Source organism: Centruroides sculpturatus, unplaced genomic scaffold (genome assembly GCF_000671375.1).
Source record: "Centruroides sculpturatus isolate CEXI.00-Female unplaced genomic scaffold, Cexi_2.0 scaffold87, whole genome shotgun sequence".
NCBI lineage: Eukaryota > Metazoa > Arthropoda > Arachnida > Scorpiones > Buthidae > Centruroides > Centruroides sculpturatus.
In genome coordinates, this window is record NW_019384414.1 from 238,170 (window position 1) to 258,543 (window position 20,374).

Below are 20,374 nucleotides of genomic sequence, written 5' to 3' on the forward strand. Positions count from 1 at the left end.
TTTTTTTTTTTTTTTATAAACTTCCTAACATTTAAAATATTATAATTTATTGTTATTACTTACCCCATCTATCGTAATTTGCTTAAACTAGCATTTATCATCTCTTTACTATTACATCTTTTTACAGTTAAACTTAATTAATATAAAGAAAAAATAATAATAATAATAATATTTCGGGAGCAGCAAAAGAAAATAATAAAATGTTGAAAGTGAAAAATTGTTATCAAACGACATAAAACTTTTATACACACACACAAAAAAAAATGAAGAGTTGGCAACCTTCCAAACTACCTAGAGACACCTAGTAGATAGGTAAAGAAATAAAAATAATGGAAAAATTTTCGATTTAAAGGTAATGTTCTGTAGGAATAACATCAGTTTAGATTGCTTCTAACCGGAAATTTCGGTCGTTTGTTTGATTGCAAGCTTTTCAAATCGAAAATTCAGTGTCTTAACTTCTTTCTTCAAATGTTACAATTAGTCACGTGTCACGAAAATCATCAATTAGTCACGTGTCACGTTTATCCTTGAAGCTATGCTGTTGATATTATTCAATTTCCGAAAGAAATTATAAATTATAAATTGGTGAGGAATAAAGAAAAAAAAAAGTATATATATATATATAGAGAGAGAGATACAAATATAGTGACAAGGGCGTTGTATTTTATAGAAGAGATAAGTGAATAATGAGTCTTCTTTTGTAGCAAATTGGGTTGGGTCTATTATCTTCATCATAATTAGAATATTAACTTTAACAGAATTGTACATTCTGATATACAATACCAAAGTGTTTAAAGGTCAAATAATAATAATTATTATTTTTCCCCAAATTTTTATTATAATTAAGGAAAACTGGGTTAATTGGGTGAATATTCTTTGTTGAAAATAATTACTTTAAATTTTGTTTACTCATTTTACGAATTATTTCAGAAATTTTGTTAAAATTCCTATTTAATTGGCCGAATATCTTTTCAAATTTCGTCCATCTGACGAATTTCATCGGCAGGTGGCGTCAAGAAATTATAGTTTGCTATCTGGAAATATATATTCATTTAAAATATATATTCTTTCTGCTAAATATTATAGAAAACTTCTATAATATGTAAAATTCGGGCGAATTTTTTCCTATATTTCACTATTGCGTTTCCATTAAAAAATTCACGAAATGTACGAAAATATTTCAATTATTTTTCATGAATTTTAAAATATTTAATGCATTATTTCTTGAAATATTTTTCACGATTTTTCTACGAAAAGATGTCGGAAAGTAAATCATCATTTTGCAGAAATCTAAGAAAAGATTCCAGAGAAATATTCAACTGAACAACTTAAAATTCTTTCTACAATTAAGAACGAAACTAAATATTTTTTTTTCTTTTGTGAAGATATTAATGTACAATACAGTATATACAGTAAAACCTGTGCAAAACGGAACTTGAATAAAAGGGAAACCTGACTAAACAGCAAGAAGTTCTTCGAAACGGAGCGATTTTCTATATTTAAAAAAAAAAAAAGTTTAAAACGGGAAACTGCCAAACCGGAAGAAATATTCGGTACCGGGTGATTCCGGCTTACACAGGTTTTACTAGATAGATTCAGAAAAATTTCTGTAGAAATTTCTCCGCTTGTAAGAAGATTATAAGACGATTCCTTCAATTAGGAAAAAATCCTTTATTGAATTTCCAACAAAGATTTTGTTTTATATTTCTGAAATTTGTCTTTATGGAAAGGGCAAATATCCATTTTTCTGCTTGATTATTTTTTTACGTCTGATTAAACAAATTCTTTATTTTCTATCACATCCATCTTTCTACAGTTTGAATTAAGAGGATTTACAATTGCGAATAAGCGGATTTACTTCATTTTTTTTCCCTATATTATAAAATTAATTTAATTTAAGAATTTGTCGACTGATATTTTTCTTTAATGTTTCTTATGCATTCAAACTGATATTTTTTGTAATTTTTTGGTGAAGGTTATACTTGCGAGGCCCATTATGGTTAATTATCAAGACGACGAGTGCGCTACAGATTTCGATGAAAGCGATTTCATCACGGAATGCCTTGAATGGCATAATATTCTACGTGAAATTCACGGTGTTCCACCCCTCACTTTATCTCATCAGGCAAGTTCCTATGCGAAATCCATTAAGATTTTCTCGAAATTTTGTATTATCGTGCGAAATTTTTCCAGTAAACGAGAATAATTCTTAAAAATTCCAATGAAATGCAACGTACATCTTCGGATTTTTAAATATTTAAAATAGGATAATATCTTTTTATACGGAAATTAATTGCATATTATCTTAATCTTTCTAGCTCTGTAGCATGGCTCAATTTTGGTCCAACCACTTGGTACACACCAATACATTTTACCACAGAAACAGTAAAGATATAGGTGAAAATTTATTCTGTAAATGGTCATCGGTGCCAGAATTTGATATTACTGGTAAGGAATACTTTTTTTTAAGATAAAATTATGTTAGAAATTTTTAAAAATTCGCTCGAAAATTTGAAAATTTACCAAAAAAAAAAAAAAACAAAAAAACTGCAATTTATTCAAACAACAAAAGATTTAACTTAGTTCATTAATCACTTTCTTCATTCTTCCTCTTGATCTTCCAGGACAGCAAGTGGCCAAATATTGGTATAGTGAGATGAAACTGTATAATTTCTATCAAGAACCGTCTTTGTTACACGTTCATGCTTGTAAGTTGAAATTTTTTATATTATTTTTACATATTTTATCTAAAAATTATTATAATAGCATAAATTACTCATTATAATAACAAAATTGAACTTTATTCTCGCACGAAATTCGCATATTATCTTGTCAACAAAATTTTTATGCCGTTTCTAAGCATAATTATGTATCATTTCTTTAATCACCGTTTAAATTGTTAAACATACAAAAGTATTTCTTGGAAATGTCAAGAATCTTTTAATAATTTCATTTAAAAATGAATCATTTCGAAGCTATTTACATTTTAAATACTTTAAAACGTGACTCAAACAGTTTCCAAATTTTAATGGCATTTCTCTAAGACAATTTTTGAAGTTTGATTCATAAATTATACATCTTAAAAGTGAATTTAATTAACATAACTTTAAAATTTTAATAGAAAATTACATGGAAACACACAATTCTTGATAAAATTCCAATTTTGTTGCAAATTTCTCAATGTTTTTTTTTTCTTTTTTCGGATTCTGTTTTCAATGTAAAAATCATTGAATTACGATGTCTAAAATCAATTGAAATTCTATTCCTACGGATAAAACGCCCTTGAACTTTTGTACTTGTTACCTATTTTGCATACTAATGTCCCCTTTACCCCCTCTTTTCAAATATTCAATCAATCAAGTTGATGGCTAGAGTGATTTTTTTATTGAAAAAAAATTATAAATTTGATACTGTACTAGCTATTTATATCGCACACATACATTTTTAAATTTAAATTTATATACTGATAAGATTTTTAACCTTCACTTTTATCGAATTTTATTTTTTTAAAAATATAATATATTCCATTAAATCTTGTTAAGTTTTCTGATAAACTTGGATTATTAAAAAGTGTAGAGTAGAAAATTGACTTTTTTACGTTGCATTTGATTAAAATATATAAAATCTAAATTGAAAAATAACATGAAAAAATCATAAATTGCAACAAATTATGAGAAAACTGAAAGAAAGATGATGTAGATATGCTTCAGATCTTTAAAAAAGAATCCATAGGATGGAAGATATTGCAGAATTTATAATGTATAAGCTTTTACAGCCTGTGAATTCGTGCATTGAAAATGTCAGAATGTGAAAAAGGCTTCAGAATTCTATTGATTTGAAAGAGGTGTGATGTGTAATGCCATAACTTACGAAATCTACAGCGTGAAAGATAACTTTAAATTGCAAAATCTATGGTTAAAAGTCATTAGAGTACTTCATTCATTCAAATCTAAGGCTAGAAATGTGTACTTTATATTAATTTAGGTTAAGAAATCTTTAAAGATGTACAGTATCTAGCTTAAGATCAGAAATAGTTTGCTTTAGTTTATATATAATATATATATGTGTGTGTATATCATGAAAACTAAGCACCTTACAAGTGAATAAGCATTAGCTTATCAACTACAGTATTTTTCACTCGTTAGGTGCTTAGTTTTCGAGATGATATATAAGCAGATATATGTGAATAGATATAATCTGTTGGTATGATTTACGAAAGAACATTTACAATTGCGACTTGCGAAATGTAATTACGACAATTGTAAGTTTTGCAATTATATTTCAGGCCAATTTACGCAAATGGTGTGGAGAAGCAGCACGGAATTTGGAGTTGGCAAAGCTAGAACTAGATGTGGCAAAATCGTTATTGTAGCAAATTATAAACCAGCTGGAAACGTAATTGGAGAATTCCACGATAACGTATTCCCTCCTTTAAAAGAAACAGAGGAGAACGAAGAAACAGAAGAGGATGATTTCGGAGAATGAAGCAAAATCCATCGTCATCATCCGACTGATACCTTGCTTCATATTTGGTTTAAAAAACAAAACAAAAAAAAGTCAAAGAGAATCACAGAGAATGATATTTTTATTTGAATTCCATCCAGAATATTCAGCAGAATTTTTTTCCAATTTAATACAATAAACTTCAAATTAACACAAGAAAAACATTTTTAAAAATATGCCAAAATGTCAAGCACTTGAAAATATTGAAGTTAATTTGTTTCAAAGCTCAAAACGTTCAAAGTAATCGTTTATGTGAGCACATATAAATGTTATATGTATTAATAAGTAGTACACGAGGTTATAAATTAAGTTGATACACTAGAAATTAATGTAAAAAAACTGTACAGATTTGTTAAATGATGAAGCTGGATGCACACTAGATCCTCATTATCAGTCATTTAATTTAGTTAGTTAGCATAGTAGCCCACTTATCTAGATTTTTGTATAATTACATTTATGTTAAATTATATTAAACATCATTAGTTAACATCCTTGTTAAAGAAATTTAGCAAAAAAAGAACTTTTTAAATTATGCCAAAAAAATTAGTTAAATATCCAACCTATATTTTCAAATTAAATTTTTTTATATATTGATAAAAGAAAATATATATATATACATATATTTAATGATGATATATTTATAAAGATGCATTTATAAATTATAAACAAAGAACAAGTTTAAAAAAAAGCATAAGATCAAAAGAAAAAAAGAGTTTATTAAATCGTTGACATGATAATTAGTTACTGTTTATATTTTTGTTACAATAAATAATTCATTAAAAATATTTGTATCTTATAAGTTGTAATATAAAAAAAAATCCAAGTTGTGAATAAAATCAATTGATTGAAAATTTTAAAAATCAAGTTAATTTTATAAAAATTTCATTAATAAATTAAACTTGAGTACAGCATTAAGCATTGGGGTGAATGGAGAAAAGTATCAATTTTTAAATAAATAAAGGAGTAACGGGTTCATTTAAGGTTAAAATTCCTTTAATTTAGCGAATAAAATTCTTGTTTCTAACCTAGAATCATTTTTTTATTAGTTAATTATGATTAAACTCAAATTTTATGTAAATAATTTCTAGAATATGAAGGACTTTTCCATAAATAAAGAGTTAACATGACCCTAGAATGGCTAAAAGTCATCAAATTTGAGGAGTAATCCCTGTGTAAAATCCTTAGAATAATTTTTAAATATATTAAATGATTTTTAATCAATCAGAAATAAGTAAAAATGAAGAAATTTGATGTAGAGGAATGTCAATGATATAAAGGATTTCTTCGGGTTAACTTGCTTTTTTTTAGTGTTAAATAATCATTCATTTTAGCGAGTAATCGTGATATTCGTTTCGTAGAAAAATTATTTCGATAGATTAAATGATTTTTTAATCAATAAAACATAAGAAATATCATATTGAGAAACGTTAGAATAAAAGAGAAGATGCTGCAATGGATTCGGCATCGTCTCGCCATCCGTTACCATAGTTACAGCTTCCCAGGGATCTCGAGGAATGACGTCATCCCACTTGATACGGCGCTAAATTACCAATGGCTAGACGAGACAGAATGGGAAAGCTAAGTGATGGGTGAGTTTTACTTTCTTTTCTTTTCCTATTTTAAATTATTCATTAAAAATTCAAATACGAATAATTTTAATTCTGTATTTGAATATTATACATATGTTAAAATGTCGTGTTTGATATTATATTTTATTAAATAATAATTAATAGTCGCGTGTTTTGTATACGAGATAACTTCGTGGAAAATGCAAGATGTTCATCCTTTGTTGTCATTGAATGTATAATGGGGAGCTTTGATTAAGATTTCGGTCAAAATTTGGCTATTTTATTTTTAAAAAGAGGTTAAATTATCATCTAAATTGTTTAAAATTAATTAATTTATCGAAATAAAATGATTAAGCTATTTCTAAACTAAACACCATTAAAAATGGCCATTTTAAAAGCTTAAATTGCAAAAAATATGAAAAACAAACTAGTTTAGATAATAAATTGCACAGTTTTACTTCGGTTTTCTTGAAAAAATTTAAAAATTCTGAATACATTTCGCAAAAATGGATCTCGTTTATTCGCCGCGCTGGAAGTACTTCTGACAATTTAAAACGCCTTTAACTCACTTAAGCGTATAAAAACCCGATTATTAATCGATTCGACAACGAAAATAATCGATTCGGCACACGTTTTATGCGCGAAGTTTTGTCAAACAATACACGTTACTTGACGGTTTTCTTCGAAGTAGAGATCATGGTTACACAAGATATAGTGACACGTGACAGTTTCCGATGACATTTTGTCACTAGCAACTGATGCATCAATATTACATATCGATCGCCGAATGGAAAACATAAGTTGGTGTAAAGTATAGGGTTTTTTCCCTACACTTCAGCAAGAAAAAGGGGTTTTCGGAGGAAAATAATGCCATTTAACTCGCTTTCCTCCCCCTCTTTGAATCGATGTACTGTATAACAAAAAAATTTTTTGCGTTAGAATATTTATAATGTATAAAAATTTTTCGCTGGAAAATGGGGAGGGGCAGGATATCTAGTTGAAGAGGAAACGCATTTCCTCTTCCGCTTGGTTCAAATCCAAGAAGATAAACGTGTTTTGTTTTCGTTTGGACAGAAATTTAATGACGTCCAAGGGGGGAGGAAAATCGATTTTCGAATTTACTTCTAAATTAAACGGCTTTAAAATACTTTAAAATTAAATTTAATTAATTTGAACCCAAATATGCAACGTGGCCCAAAAGATAGTTAACCGACTTAGCCGGATTTAGTGTATTTCGTTAACCGACTTTTGGTCGCTCTCTATTCATAAAATCTTTTATATAATTTCTAAAAATAAAATCATGCTTATTTAGAATTAATATTTTTAAGCTAAGAATATCTGTAACTATTTGAAAATATGCATATTTTTATTTTGCATCTTTGCATTTATATAGGTATATAGGGCCTATATAGGCTACATACGAGGCGGTACGAACGAAAGTCAGTTAACCGATTATAATTGTCTTTCTTACATCTCGGTCAAGTGATTTTTGGACTGTTCTATCTACATACGTAAAGAAGTTTATAAATGAAAATTTAAAACTGTTTTCGCAATTTTTCATATACGATGTGGCTCAAAAGTTGGTTAACCGATTGGCTGACTTTCTTATACACCGGTTAACCGACTTTTGAGCCATCCCGGTTTTTTAAATATAATTTTACTTAGTTTTCTGGATTTTTTAAAATTAAATACATTCAATTTAACTTAATTTTTTCGTTAACAAAAAATATTTAATTAAGGCATTAATCGATTTTTCTTTTGTTTTGTTTTTATTCTTGTCACTCGTTGCTCATTTAAGGTTAAAATTCCTTTAATTTAGCGAATAAAATTCTTGTTTCTAACCTAGAATCATTTTTTTATTAGTTAATTATGATTAAACTCAAATTTTATGTAAATAATTTCTAGAATATGAAGGACTTTTCCATAAATAAAGAGTTAACATGACCCTAGAATGGCTAAAAGTCATCAAATTTGAGGAGTAATCCCTGTGTAAAATCCTTAGAATAATTTTTAAATATATTAAATGATTTTTAATCAATCAGAAATAAGTAAAAATGANCCTTCTAAAATTTTATTTCTTTTTTATAAAAAAAAAACAATATTTTGTGCATTGAGTTTTAAAATTAATTTTGTTTTAAACTTTAAAAGATAATCGTTTTTAATTTTTTTCTTTCCTTTAATCCATCGTCGCGGCGCGTCGCTTGCGACCATCATGTCACTCGTGAATATAGTCAAAAACTTAAAAATTAATTTAAACTTTTTATTATTCTTTCTTCCTTGACCCAAAAAGCAAAATTTTATATTTCTGCTTTTTTTAAATTATTCTTTTTTTTAGCTTGCAAAGCTAATAATTTAATTTTTTTTATTCGCTTCTCCCTCTTTACGTTGCGACACGCATGGAACATTACAAAGATAATCGAGAAGTTAAGAATTATTTAAAATATTTTGAAGCCAAAACTTTATGACCGTTTATAAATATTTGTGATAATTTTCTACACATTCATGTCGTTAATGGGTACTTCCTGTAAGATATTTCGCGCGCGACGCGACTTCCGCTCACAATTTTTACGTAATTTACGTATCGCACGACTTCCGTGCGCGATATGTAAATCACCAGTTTATACTCAAAATTATTTTATATTATAGATGAATTTATCACGAAATATGACAGATTTAGCAGCGTTTAGGATGAACGAGAGATACGTTAGCATCAACAACAACAATAACAAGTTGTATCGTAATCAAAGTCTACCAGCAAACAACCCAATTAAAAGTAAGTTTAATTAAAAACTAAATAAATTTTATAAGCTTTATATTTAAATTTTTACGCGTTTTACTTTAATTTAAGGCCGTCCTTTCGATCCAAATGCTATCAAGCAACAGATGTATACAAGACATAACAACTATAGATACCTGCATAACAGCCCGTTGCTATGCTGGTCGGCCGAACTTGCCGAATTTTCTCAAGTTTGGGCCAATAAAATAGCAGAAAAAGGATATTTACAATACAGCGAAAATCCGTGTAAGTTAAATTCTAAGATTAATTAATTTATGAAGGGATAAAAGTAATTTTTTTCGCCTATTTTTATGTAGCTCTAGGTGAGAATATCGTTATTGTAGATCTTCAGGAATGCCCGACTGGAGAGGAAATAGTGGATAAGTGGTACGAAGAGAGGAAATATTATGATTACGACAAACCGGGATGGTCTAAATGTGAGTTTTATGCATTTCCTTTCCTTTTCAGTCTATCCTATATTTGTGTAATGAAGCAGTTTAAATTTAATAGATGCCGAAACCGAATGTAATTCAGGAAGCTTTATTTATAATTTAGTGAGATAAGCCTTAACTGGTGTCCTTATCTTTAAATCAAATTTTCTGTACTTTATTGCAAAGGATTTAAAGTATTATTCTAAAATTAAATTATGTGTTTCTTAATCTTTAGAGTTTATTAAAATGAAATCATTAATTATTCATTAAATTATAAAATATTCGATAAAAACTGATTTCTGTCATGAAACTGATGAAAACTGTAAGATTATATATAATCTTAACGCTAATATATAAAAATGTATTAATTAAAAAGTAATGTATTTTTATATAAATATTTTTTATTAAAACACAAAACTTTTCATAATCATAAACGTCATTACGTATTTATGCAAACAAACAAAATGGCGGCGCGCGCGATATTAATTATCTGAAATATTTCTAATTAAAAAGTTAAAAAGAAAATTGTTTGCGTGCATTTTAATAGTAATATTAACAAACAGACTATTAATATCAAGTGTTTTACTTAATCTGAATATATTTATGAAGTCATTACGCGCTCTTCGCGACCGTTCGGCACGCGAATTAACGAATATAGAATCAATCAGGACAAATGTGTCGCCATCTACTGGAGCTTATTAAATTTATTCCGAAATTCATTATTATGATTATTTTTTTTTTTTTAATTTTTCAGCCACGTTTCATTTCTCTCAAATGATCTGGAGAAGCTCTTCGGAGATCGGAGTCGGAGTTCAGAAGTTCAAAAATAAAAATTGTGCCGCCATTGTGGTTAATTATAAACCATGTGGAAATGATAATTTACCTGGAGAATATAAGAAAAACGTTCTTATGCCAAAACCCGTTAACATGAAGGATATCAAGAAGCGCAACTCTTGCCAAAATTCATTTTAAAATTGGGAAAAAAAAAGAAAAAAAATTGATCATATCTCAATAATTTTATAACAACCTAATTTAAATGCATCTGTATCCATAATACATATCCAAGTTATTCTGATTTAATTATCTGAAAGATCAAACCTAATGAAGCATTTTAAAGCTAGCAAATGAATTATTTAAGAGGAAGATAAGCACTGAATTGATTTCTATCAGGAAGCATTTAACATTGGAAACTGCAGAAAATCTTCATTAATGTAATTAAACAAAACTACTTTGGAAAATTAACTTTTGGAAGATCTTCAATTATGCTGGATGAGAGATGTTATTGATTTTATGGTCACTGACTTTGCATTCGCTACAGAATATCATTTCATTCTGCTAATCTTGTTTTCTACAAAGTAAAATATTGCTTATTTATTTTATGTATTAAACAGAAATTCTAGTGAATGTTTAAGCAGAACTGTGCTCTCTATTCCAGATCAATTCTGGAAGGCTACAGAATAGCAAGTGACTTCTTGTCGGAGTTTTGTGTCGAACCACTGCCATCCGCAGTCTGCGTGGGTGAGTCCGGCGCTCTGGTCGTTTACATAATAATCTCATATAGTTTGACATTACTATGCATCGTACGTAACAAGTGTCTCCGGTTAATTATCTGTGTTTAGAATTTCTTTGCCTCGCGTTGACATATCTCGAGGAATTTATAATTTAGTATTCATGCATTTTCTAAAGTGGATGTCGGTGATATTGATATATGGTGTCTTGTTGCGGGCGCTGTACATAATCATAGTTTCTTTCTCGCAACCTTGCAAAATGGTCTTCCATTAAAAAAAATTAGTGGCTAGAAATTAAGAACTTTGCAATTTGCTAAACTATATGCAAATATTTTAACATTATTCTATAAAAAGAAATTAAATGCATTATGTAAAAGAAAGAAGAAAAAAAATATATATGTTAATTTTTTTATAATTTTAATTTTATGAAAATTACATCATGCTTAAAAATCTCTTCTTTTTAAAACAGAGATTTTTTTAAAAATTTATAATATAATAATTAGAATGAGCACAATTATAGTTTGTAAATAATTTTAAATGTTATAATAAAATTTTGGTATATAAGTTATTGTTATAAATTATTAATTAATAAAATATCTCTTAAATAAACTGCTCTGTCTTCATTTATTTTTTTTTATTAAACAATATTCATTGGCATCCACACACTAAAATCTTAAATTCTGTATAACATTTAATATACAAATTTATACCTCAGTGTTGTCTTATATTATAACATTTCTTCTATAGATAAAAATATATTTCATTGTAATGAAATTAATATTTGAATTTCTTCTTCTGATTTCTCGGAGGAGAACTGTCGTATTCTGTACTTTCGTTCGTGTCCATTTCGAGGCCGCTGTCGAATTCGGAAAAGGTTGATTGTTTTGTTGCACTGTTTCGTTTATTAAATTTGTTTTTTTGGAATGCTTTAGTATAATTTCTTTCATTTTCAACATCTTTTTTATTTACATACTTATTATTAGAGAAAAACATATCATCTTTCTGTTTATGTTCTTCATTAAGACCACTATCAAATTCTGAATGCTGAACTAAATTTCTCTTAATGTCTTTGTTTGGTTTATCAAATGTCCTTTTCGGAACTGAATGAGTCGGTCTTTTCAATTTTTTGTCCATTGTCAGGCCACTATCATACTCAGAAAATGCATTATCAAACTTTCTCTTAAAACCACCTCTCTTCCTATTTAAATAAATATATCATCATCATATACTTTGGAATTTATTACTAAATACAATAAAAAATGTACAGTACTAGCCAGATTCATTATGAGCTAAAATTAAACTAATTATTAATCAAATATGTAATTTGCCTAAAAAGAAACAGTTAAGCCACTATCTTGCACTATGATTATTAATTAAAGTTCAAAATTAATTTATAATTAATTAATTTAGAAGATTCTGGAGAAAAAAATTGACATGGAGTAGGATTTAGACTTGGTTATTAGGTTATTAACAGACTACAGTTTACTGTATGTTAATCTTTAAAATAATTTATAATTACCTATGTTGATTTTTATCTGTATTCAAATTTCTTGATACCGAAACTCCGAGAACAGATGGTGCTTCTCTCAAACAAAAGCTTTTTGCAGCATGTCCAAGATGTAATTGCTTGATTGAAAAGATATGCTTCAGAGATCTCGGATAAGATGCATAACCTCTGGCGTAAGACGTGAAAGCTGAAAAAAACAAAATTTAAGTTGTTCATACCATTTGAAATCCTGATAAAAATAAAATCTTATGTAACATTTTCAATTTTATAATATAAGTATTATAAATACATTTTTATTTAGTTATTAATTAAGATTGATTAGTTATTGTTTAATATCTTAAAATTAAATAGAGATTCAAGGACTTCCATTGACTTATTGTTAATGCAAGTTAAACTAATTTTCTGAATAAGCAGAATTCTATTGATTGTTATATGGCATACTTAACAATTAAGAACAGATTGAATGAATGAATACAGATTTATTTAAATTTTTTCCTGTACAAAATTTTGTAGCAGCATTTAGATGAAATTTACATTTTAGTAATTACTCCATTCTAATAATTATAATTATTTTCAGTGGCAAATATAGGTTAAGGGCATTAAAAATTATAATTTGCTTATACTTAATGCTATTTTATTGCTTTAATGGTTATTTAACTGAATTAGAAATCATACATTGATAGAGAGCACAAATATTGGTTCATGTTCTGCTAAAAGAAATTATCTTCTTTGCTTAACAAGAAGATAATTTGACATGAAATTATGCAATAATATAATGTAAGGTTTTGGTCAATTGACACTTAAATTGATGATAATATTGTAAATTATAAAATAATAGACTTGTATATTAATGCATTAATATATTGTTTGAACAGAACTGTCTTCATGCTTTAGGTCAGATGTCCTTGAATGTTAAAGTTATAAAACAATTTAACATATTAGTATACAGTGCAATCGTAAAGTCCCTCTGCAGCGGGCAGGGAAATGGGAGGAGCTTCTAGGAATGAAGTAATGATGTCACAACAGGTTTTGTGTTGAAAGAGTTAAAGTAAGTTATGACGTCACCACTCAGCTGAGTCACATGGGCATGGCTCACTGTGGAGGGACTTTACAATCACACTGTATTTATAAAGTACTAGCTTACCCGTCGCGCATTGCTGCGATCTCAGAAGAAACGAAATTCAAGCAAACTCGTTATGATAAAATTAAATTTACATTTTATCATTTCTCATATTTATCATAGCCCACATACTCGCACAGATTGTTAGAAGTACGATATTCCCCATTTTTATATATTTTTTAATCCTTTATAATTTTGATTATTTAATTGGTCCTTCCTCTCTTCCGTGGCATGCTGTGAAATTTCTGATAGTTGGATAATAAACCGTTTTATTGTAATTTGTCTTTTTAAATTATTTTGAGTCGATATTAAAATTTGGAAAAGGAGGATCCCTAGATCGGTAAAATAGGCGAATTTCCTCCTTCAACTTCGGTTGTTGTTCGGGGATACAGTTAAGGTTTTAACAAAGTTCGAGCGAATACGTAATTAGCAAAAAAAAAAAAAAAATTGAAATAAAGTGATTAAACAAAAATTATTACAAATATCGTAAATAACAAATGCATATATAGAGATATTTTTTGGAGGGGGGAAATGGTCTTCACAATTTGAAATCGATCGAACACACAGTAAAATGCTCGTATGCACGCGCGCCATCTATCGTAGGATAAATGTACTATGTCAGAAACCTTCGCGGGAGTGTATTAATTAATTAAAAAACTTTCCAAAGTTTCATGGCAATCGGATAAACGGTGTGGTAATGCATGAAGGACAGATACACACACACACATTCATTTTTATATACTGTATATAGACTAGCTGTTACCCGCGGCTTTGCCGGCGAGGATTTTGCAAGCAAACCCCATTTATATTTAATATTTCAACAACCATAGTAATTGTTATATAACGCCTACCGCTGACAATAATGAGAATTGCCGAGAACCAAACGAACCGTTTTCAATTTGATCAATTTTCTGGAACGTTTACAATTATACTATAATCGAATCAATAACAAATTCGAATTTAAAATGGTTCGAACATTTTTAAAATCGAAATAGATAAAAATATTTATAACAATGTCTGAAACGTTATTAATTTAATACACCTAAGTACTCAATGAAGACTAAACGTAGTTTAAAACAAAAAATCGCATCTAAAATATTACAGTAGAAGCCGTTTTTCCGGATAAGCTTTAATGCTCTCCCTCTCCCCCGCGGGGGAATTTCGAAAAATCCCGTGTTAGTGTGCGTTTTCATGACATATCCTAACTGTGTATCAAATTTCACCTCTTTAGGTTCAGCGGTTTGCTCTGGGCGATGATGAATCAGTCAGTCAGTCAGGACAAGAAATTTCATATATTTAGATTTATTTATTATATATTTTTTGAAATATTAAGATATAAAATAAAATTTATTTTTAATAAATAATTGAAAAAAGTTAATTATACTATTAGCTTAATTTTATTGCATTTTAATTCATAATTAAGCTACTTTAATTAGGATTAAAAATATAATCTTGTTTAAAAAAATGGCATATTTTAAGTAAAAAAACCAAGATTCTTATGAATACATACTTAATTCAATCTTAATAAATGCAATACCTAATCTGAAAGCATAACTATAAATCATATTTTCAAAGAGGCGAATCTATTATCGGAATGTAACCAAAGCTAAAGTCATTAATGCAAATGATGTCTGAAGGGAGAAGAATGTATTGTGAGGATGTAACTAATGGCCTAAACATAATAAATAGACTGAAGTTTATGAACCGGATGTATTAAACAGTGTATATAATAGCAGCTTAGCTTTTAATATCCATTTAAAGAATGTAAATATATGCAAATTACTTTAATTTCCATGTCCCAAATTTTAAAATAGGACAGTGAAATTTCCAAAACCTTATATTTCAAAATTTCAGTACTTCCATGATAAAAAATATTATTATATTTTTGACTGACAGACATCTAATGGCATAAAAATAATTTTCAAACTTGAAAGTAATACTTCTCCGACCACTATCACAAATATTACATCTACTGTAAATTAAACAAAAATTATATATTAATGTTTTCCTTGGATAAAAATTGATGATAACTGTAATTTTAATTAAAATTAATTATTTAATAAGCATTATTATTTTATTTATTTGAATGGTTCATGTAACAATGTGAGTTTTCAGGAAATGGAATCATAAATTTGGTATTTGCAATTAGATATAATTATGTTATCTTTTATACATATCATAATTTATTCATAAGACAACAAAGAACTGAATAAAGAGAATTTGAAGCTGAGAGAAATCCCAAAAAATGTTCATCATTCAATCAAGAGACTGTTTTGGACTTAAAATTCACAGGAAATGAAAAGTGTATGGCTCAATTTAGATAGCATCATTACTTACTAACAAATTTATGAACAGGATATATTAAACATCGTTTTCATAAATTAAAATACTATGAACAAAACATGGTTAAATGACTTTTGGACACCATGTATACCTGTCGTTAATTGACAATTAAATAAAACCAATTTCCCAGATTTAAAAATGTGTCAAAGTTTAACTGGTTGATTATTATATGTGTGCTTTAATGCATAGATTAATAAAACATAAACAAAAAAGCAAAGCCTAATCAAAGAAATTTTAATTATAAATAATCGATTTGATCACAAAACAAGTAAAAAATATTATTTTCAATTTATATATATTTTTAACTTGTTTATAATTGTTCATTCATTAATTATGTATATTCATATTTACTGCAATTGCATTGCTTATTCACATGTATATAAACATTAGAAGATCATCAAGAGATAAGCTCATTATAAAAGGAGAGAAATTTTTTACGATATCATTTAATAATGATTTTCAATTTAAAAAAATATGTGTATGTATGTGTATAAAAATAACCCATAATCTGATGATTTCTAAATAATCAAATTACTAGACTGAAGATGTTTGGCTTTGTTTGTGATGAATGAGGATGATATTAATGAAACTGTGATGATATAAAAAGCATTTCATTTAAAACACAGAGCAACTATTAATCCTTTTTAAGTTTTTGCATTATTATTTACACTACTAATAAGTTCTCAAAATTCCACATTATCAAGATGTATAAGAAAAATGACTCCAACAAAAAATTCACATCAAACATTAAAAGATGATAATTCAAATTCATCATCTAGATCAGGGTTGTCCAACCTTTTTTCTTAATGGGCCAAATTAGAAATTTATGTATATTCACCGGGCCACAAACATACTTTAATATAAATATATGCTTTTAACAAGTTAACAAGTTCAAAATGTATATACAATTATATAAAATACTGTATTATTGACAATAAAAAAATAATTATACTCACACAAAATAAAAATAAATTCAATGCGAGTTTTGACATTGCCTTCCTTTTATAATATTGTCAATATCTGCTTTCATGGTACTAGTCTTAATTCTAAGAATGTTAGTTAATGGGAATCATTCAACCTATTTCTTTCAACAGTTTTGATGTTTTTTATGTGCGAAAAGAATTGATCACAACAGTATGTTATGCATATGGGGTGGTACAGTTTTCTAGCACCAATTACATCATTAGGACATCAATCTGTATCCAGTGAAACGAGAATAATTTTTACAATAATCTTTACCAAAAGAAATGAAAATGTATCTAAAAATTTTAGGGTGCACTGGGCCACATAAATATATTAAGTAGGTTGCAAGTTGGACATCCCTGATCTAGACTACTAGGTGATAAATTATGCAAACTATTAAACTGTCTTCCTAAAAGTTAGGAAAACAATCCAATGTTTGCATAAATCAATGAATTTTATCATTTTAGCAATGAAAATTGCTATCTGATAAAAGTCTAACGCTATTAATTAATATTATATGAAATTAAGAACTTAACTCAGAAATCAAAATTATTATTTTTTATAAAGTGAAACCAATTAGCCAAGAAATAAAAAATGTTTTACTCTATCTTTTAACATTTGATAATGTCAGACAATGAATTTGAACCAATGATGTTTGGAAAAAACAGCTTGATTATTGCCAGATAAATTTTGATGTTTGATGAACACTGCCAGCCTATAAGCATATTTGATACATCACTTGTAAATGACAGAAGTTCAGAAAAAATATAACTTGTTGGAACATTACATTATTAGATAAAAATTAATCTAATGAATCTCTAATGTTTGTATTTTAATATACAATATAGAACTTCAATTATTAAAAGATTTAGTAGTGAACTCAGAAAAAACTATGTGAATCATAAAAAAACTCTTGTAATATGCAATTAAATCATTGGTAAGTATACTTAAACACTTTTTATATAACTTTTAAAATTAATTTTTATATCAAAGTAAAATATAATGTATGTCTACAAGGGCATCTGCAGAAAATTTTCCAGGGGGGCAAAGCTTGGAGACAAATAATTACATCAATAAATTTTTATTTAATTTTCTTGGGATTTTTTCACAAGTAGATTATAGAATACAGTATTGCATTAATACAAAAAGACAGATAAAGCACACCATGTGTATCTCAATCACTTTTAATTACAATTATAATTTGTGAAATTTTTATTCAGTCACAGGGCCAAGGAGGATCAAATTTTTATTCAATGGAAAAGGGCAAGTGCACCATTTGCCCCCCCTCTGCAGATGTCCTTATATGTCTATCAATAGTCTACAGTCAAATTATTTAATTTATAGAACTTTTTCATAGACACAGAATGATTTCAAAAGTACAGTAATGTGAAACTAAAGGCATTGACGAAAAAGAAATCTACTGGAAAGACTGACAGGTTAGGTTAGAGAATGGCCATAAGAGTTGTCACTATGAGAAGAATCAAATGTAGCAGATAATCATGTGACACCCAGAAAGTCACTTCTCACACTGAGAACAAAGCTATAGTGAAGTTCTAGCAAGATGATGACAAACATATCCCATTATGCATCATGAGTCAAATCTCACAAGTTGATTTCACAGCAGACTAAAGCCCAAGGAAACAGTTGAAAATTACTCAAGATGAGAACTGTAAGTAATTCTGCAGATATATAAAATAAAGGTTATATATTTGGTTCTATTTATTTTCTTACAAAACAGTCCTTAAAACTTGGGATGATACTATATTAAAGGTTGTGCTATATTCAGAACAATATGGTCATTTTCAAATTTAAGCAAATCATTTTGAGAGAAATCATTAAACATTAATAAAAATATTCACTTAATTCAGGTTTTTTTACTTTAACAAATTAAATGGATAAATATTTCTTCCAGTTTACTTTATTATTGTTATTCACTGTCACAAAGTATGAGCTGATTATTTACTTTCTTCATAATCATAAATATTGAGCATCAATCTCTGATTTTTAAGCAATGATTTACTGTACTTCTATAATTAACCAGCATGATTGAAAAAGTTGCACACATCAAAATACTAGTTTGTGTATATTGTGTCAAGTTATTTTATGTCTCCTGCCTCAAGATGATACTATAGTGATTGCTGACTATATTAATAGAAACTCTGACTTTTGTGTTAAAGTCATAAAATTGGCTGCAGTATAACTTTGTTCATTGAGGAAATGAAATGGTTTTCTTTTCAGAAAAATGGATTTTCACTGTTGAGCATTATTTTATCAGTATTTCACCACTGAGCAATTATGCACATGTTGCAGATGAGTTTTATCAGAAATATCCGAATTCTATAGTTTTTGTGAGAATTATTCGGCAACCACCTTACTCCTAAAGGATTGTGGCCCCTATGTTCTCCAGATTTGTCACCTCCATAATTTTTTCCCTAGGATATCTCAAAAGATTTGTGTATAAAATTAATCCACACACAATAGATAAACTAAAGAGGAACATTATAATGCCAATTGACTGCTTCACGAGGTGGCTTCAAACTGGTAAAAAGAGTTCTGCCTGCACTCATAAACAAGGAAATCATTTCAAACATATGTTGTAATAATTTGGTTTTGCTTTTTTTTTTTAGATCAGTTTACAAAATTTTGTTTTTACTACTTCTGTATTTTCATACATTAACCTCAAAATAAAATTCATTCCTAACACATGTATGTGACTTTTTGATCATCCTATATAAACATGCTTATAGTGAAATTCAAAAATTAATTAAATAGTAAGAAAATATAATTTAATTTTTTAATAAATAATAAAGCTTAATTAAAAGTAATCTCTCCTTTAACTGTGACATTTGACTAAGAGATCAAAATAACAAGTTGGACTGATAGCTTTGCAGAAAGATGTCAGCCTACAGATATAGAGGTTTGAACTCAATCCAGACCATCACAATTTATTTTGGATAATGTAGGTTGCATGCCAATTCCCATTGCTCATTTATGCTAGTTAACATACTGCAGTACAACTCCACTTGTAATATTTGTAATTTTATGGCCAACCATATAGCTGTAATGTACTGGTGCCTTGATTAATTCATAAGGTATCAGCATATTAACATTATATTAATCAAATTATTAAATACTTTGTTAATTCCAAATTTATATATCATATGTATTTATTAATTAATAAAACTTCATTAAATACCTTTTTTTCCCATTTCATGTACAGCAGGGCTTCCATAAACATAATTTTCATACTTCAATTGTAGGTTAGTAGCATGTTCTTCAATAGTTTTTGAATGCTAAATTAACAAAGCATTATTTGTTTCAAATCTATTTTTATACCAAAATAAAATGTAATTAATAAAATAATTTCCCTAAAAACAAACTAAATTAAATTGATCAAAAGTTCATTAAACTTTTTTAAATTTAATTTTATATAGAAGAAAATCTATTTGTAATTAAATTAAAACAAATTATATTAACTGATTAATGTAAAATAATTAATTTTATTTAAAATAATATGTACTTAAGTACTTAATTTAATATCAAAAACTTTATGATTTCATAACTGCCCAAATTTTTTAAATTAAAAACTACATGTAGTTATGATTAAAAACTTGAATTAAATTAAATATAAGATATAGATGAAGATAAAAAAATT

The 20,374-nt window shown here is 27.6% G+C and overlaps 3 protein-coding genes across 5 annotated transcripts in view; 2 read left to right on the plus strand and 1 right to left on the minus strand.

The window, feature by feature from the left end:
- Nucleotides 1-194: 194 nt before the first annotated feature.
- LOC111619106 (Golgi-associated plant pathogenesis-related protein 1-like) lies at nucleotides 195-5,057 on the plus strand. Its single transcript, XM_023360763.1, has 5 exons — nucleotides 195-352; nucleotides 1,976-2,125; nucleotides 2,319-2,448; nucleotides 2,625-2,708; nucleotides 4,286-5,057. The coding sequence occupies exons 2-5, from the start codon at nucleotides 1,997-1,999 to the stop codon at nucleotides 4,483-4,485; spliced, it is 543 nt and encodes a 180-aa protein (XP_023216531.1). The 5' UTR covers nucleotides 195-352; nucleotides 1,976-1,996; the 3' UTR covers nucleotides 4,486-5,057.
- An 849-nt stretch (nucleotides 5,058-5,906) lies between these two features.
- LOC111619107 (Golgi-associated plant pathogenesis-related protein 1-like) lies at nucleotides 5,907-11,204 on the plus strand. Of its 3 annotated transcripts, none has more exons than XM_023360767.1 (5): nucleotides 5,907-6,092; nucleotides 8,718-8,844; nucleotides 8,920-9,093; nucleotides 9,165-9,284; nucleotides 9,358-9,452. In XM_023360767.1, the coding sequence occupies exons 2-5, from the start codon at nucleotides 8,718-8,720 to the stop codon at nucleotides 9,408-9,410; spliced, it is 474 nt and encodes a 157-aa protein (XP_023216535.1). In that variant the 5' UTR covers nucleotides 5,907-6,092; the 3' UTR covers nucleotides 9,411-9,452. The 3 variants fall into 3 exon arrangements, with proteins under 3 accessions (XP_023216535.1, XP_023216533.1, XP_023216534.1); XM_023360765.1 differs by lacking the exon at nucleotides 9,358-9,452 and adding an exon at nucleotides 10,033-11,204 and having other exon boundaries at nucleotides 5,910-6,092; XM_023360766.1 differs by lacking the exons at nucleotides 5,907-6,092; nucleotides 9,358-9,452 and adding exons at nucleotides 8,574-8,595; nucleotides 10,033-11,204.
- Nucleotides 11,205-11,359: 155 nt separating this feature from the next.
- The window catches only part of LOC111619127 (probable ATP-dependent RNA helicase DDX31), a 57,644-nt gene continuing 48,629 nt past the window's right edge, over nucleotides 11,360-20,374 (minus strand). The window contains exons 15-17 of the mRNA XM_023360792.1: nucleotides 19,916-20,012; nucleotides 12,306-12,480; nucleotides 11,360-11,984 (exon numbers count right to left, since the gene is read on the minus strand). Of these exons, the coding sequence (XP_023216560.1) occupies nucleotides 11,561-11,984; nucleotides 12,306-12,480; nucleotides 19,916-20,012 (696 nt within the window). The 3' untranslated portion in view covers nucleotides 11,360-11,560. The remainder of the gene's footprint in view (nucleotides 11,985-12,305; nucleotides 12,481-19,915; nucleotides 20,013-20,374) is intronic.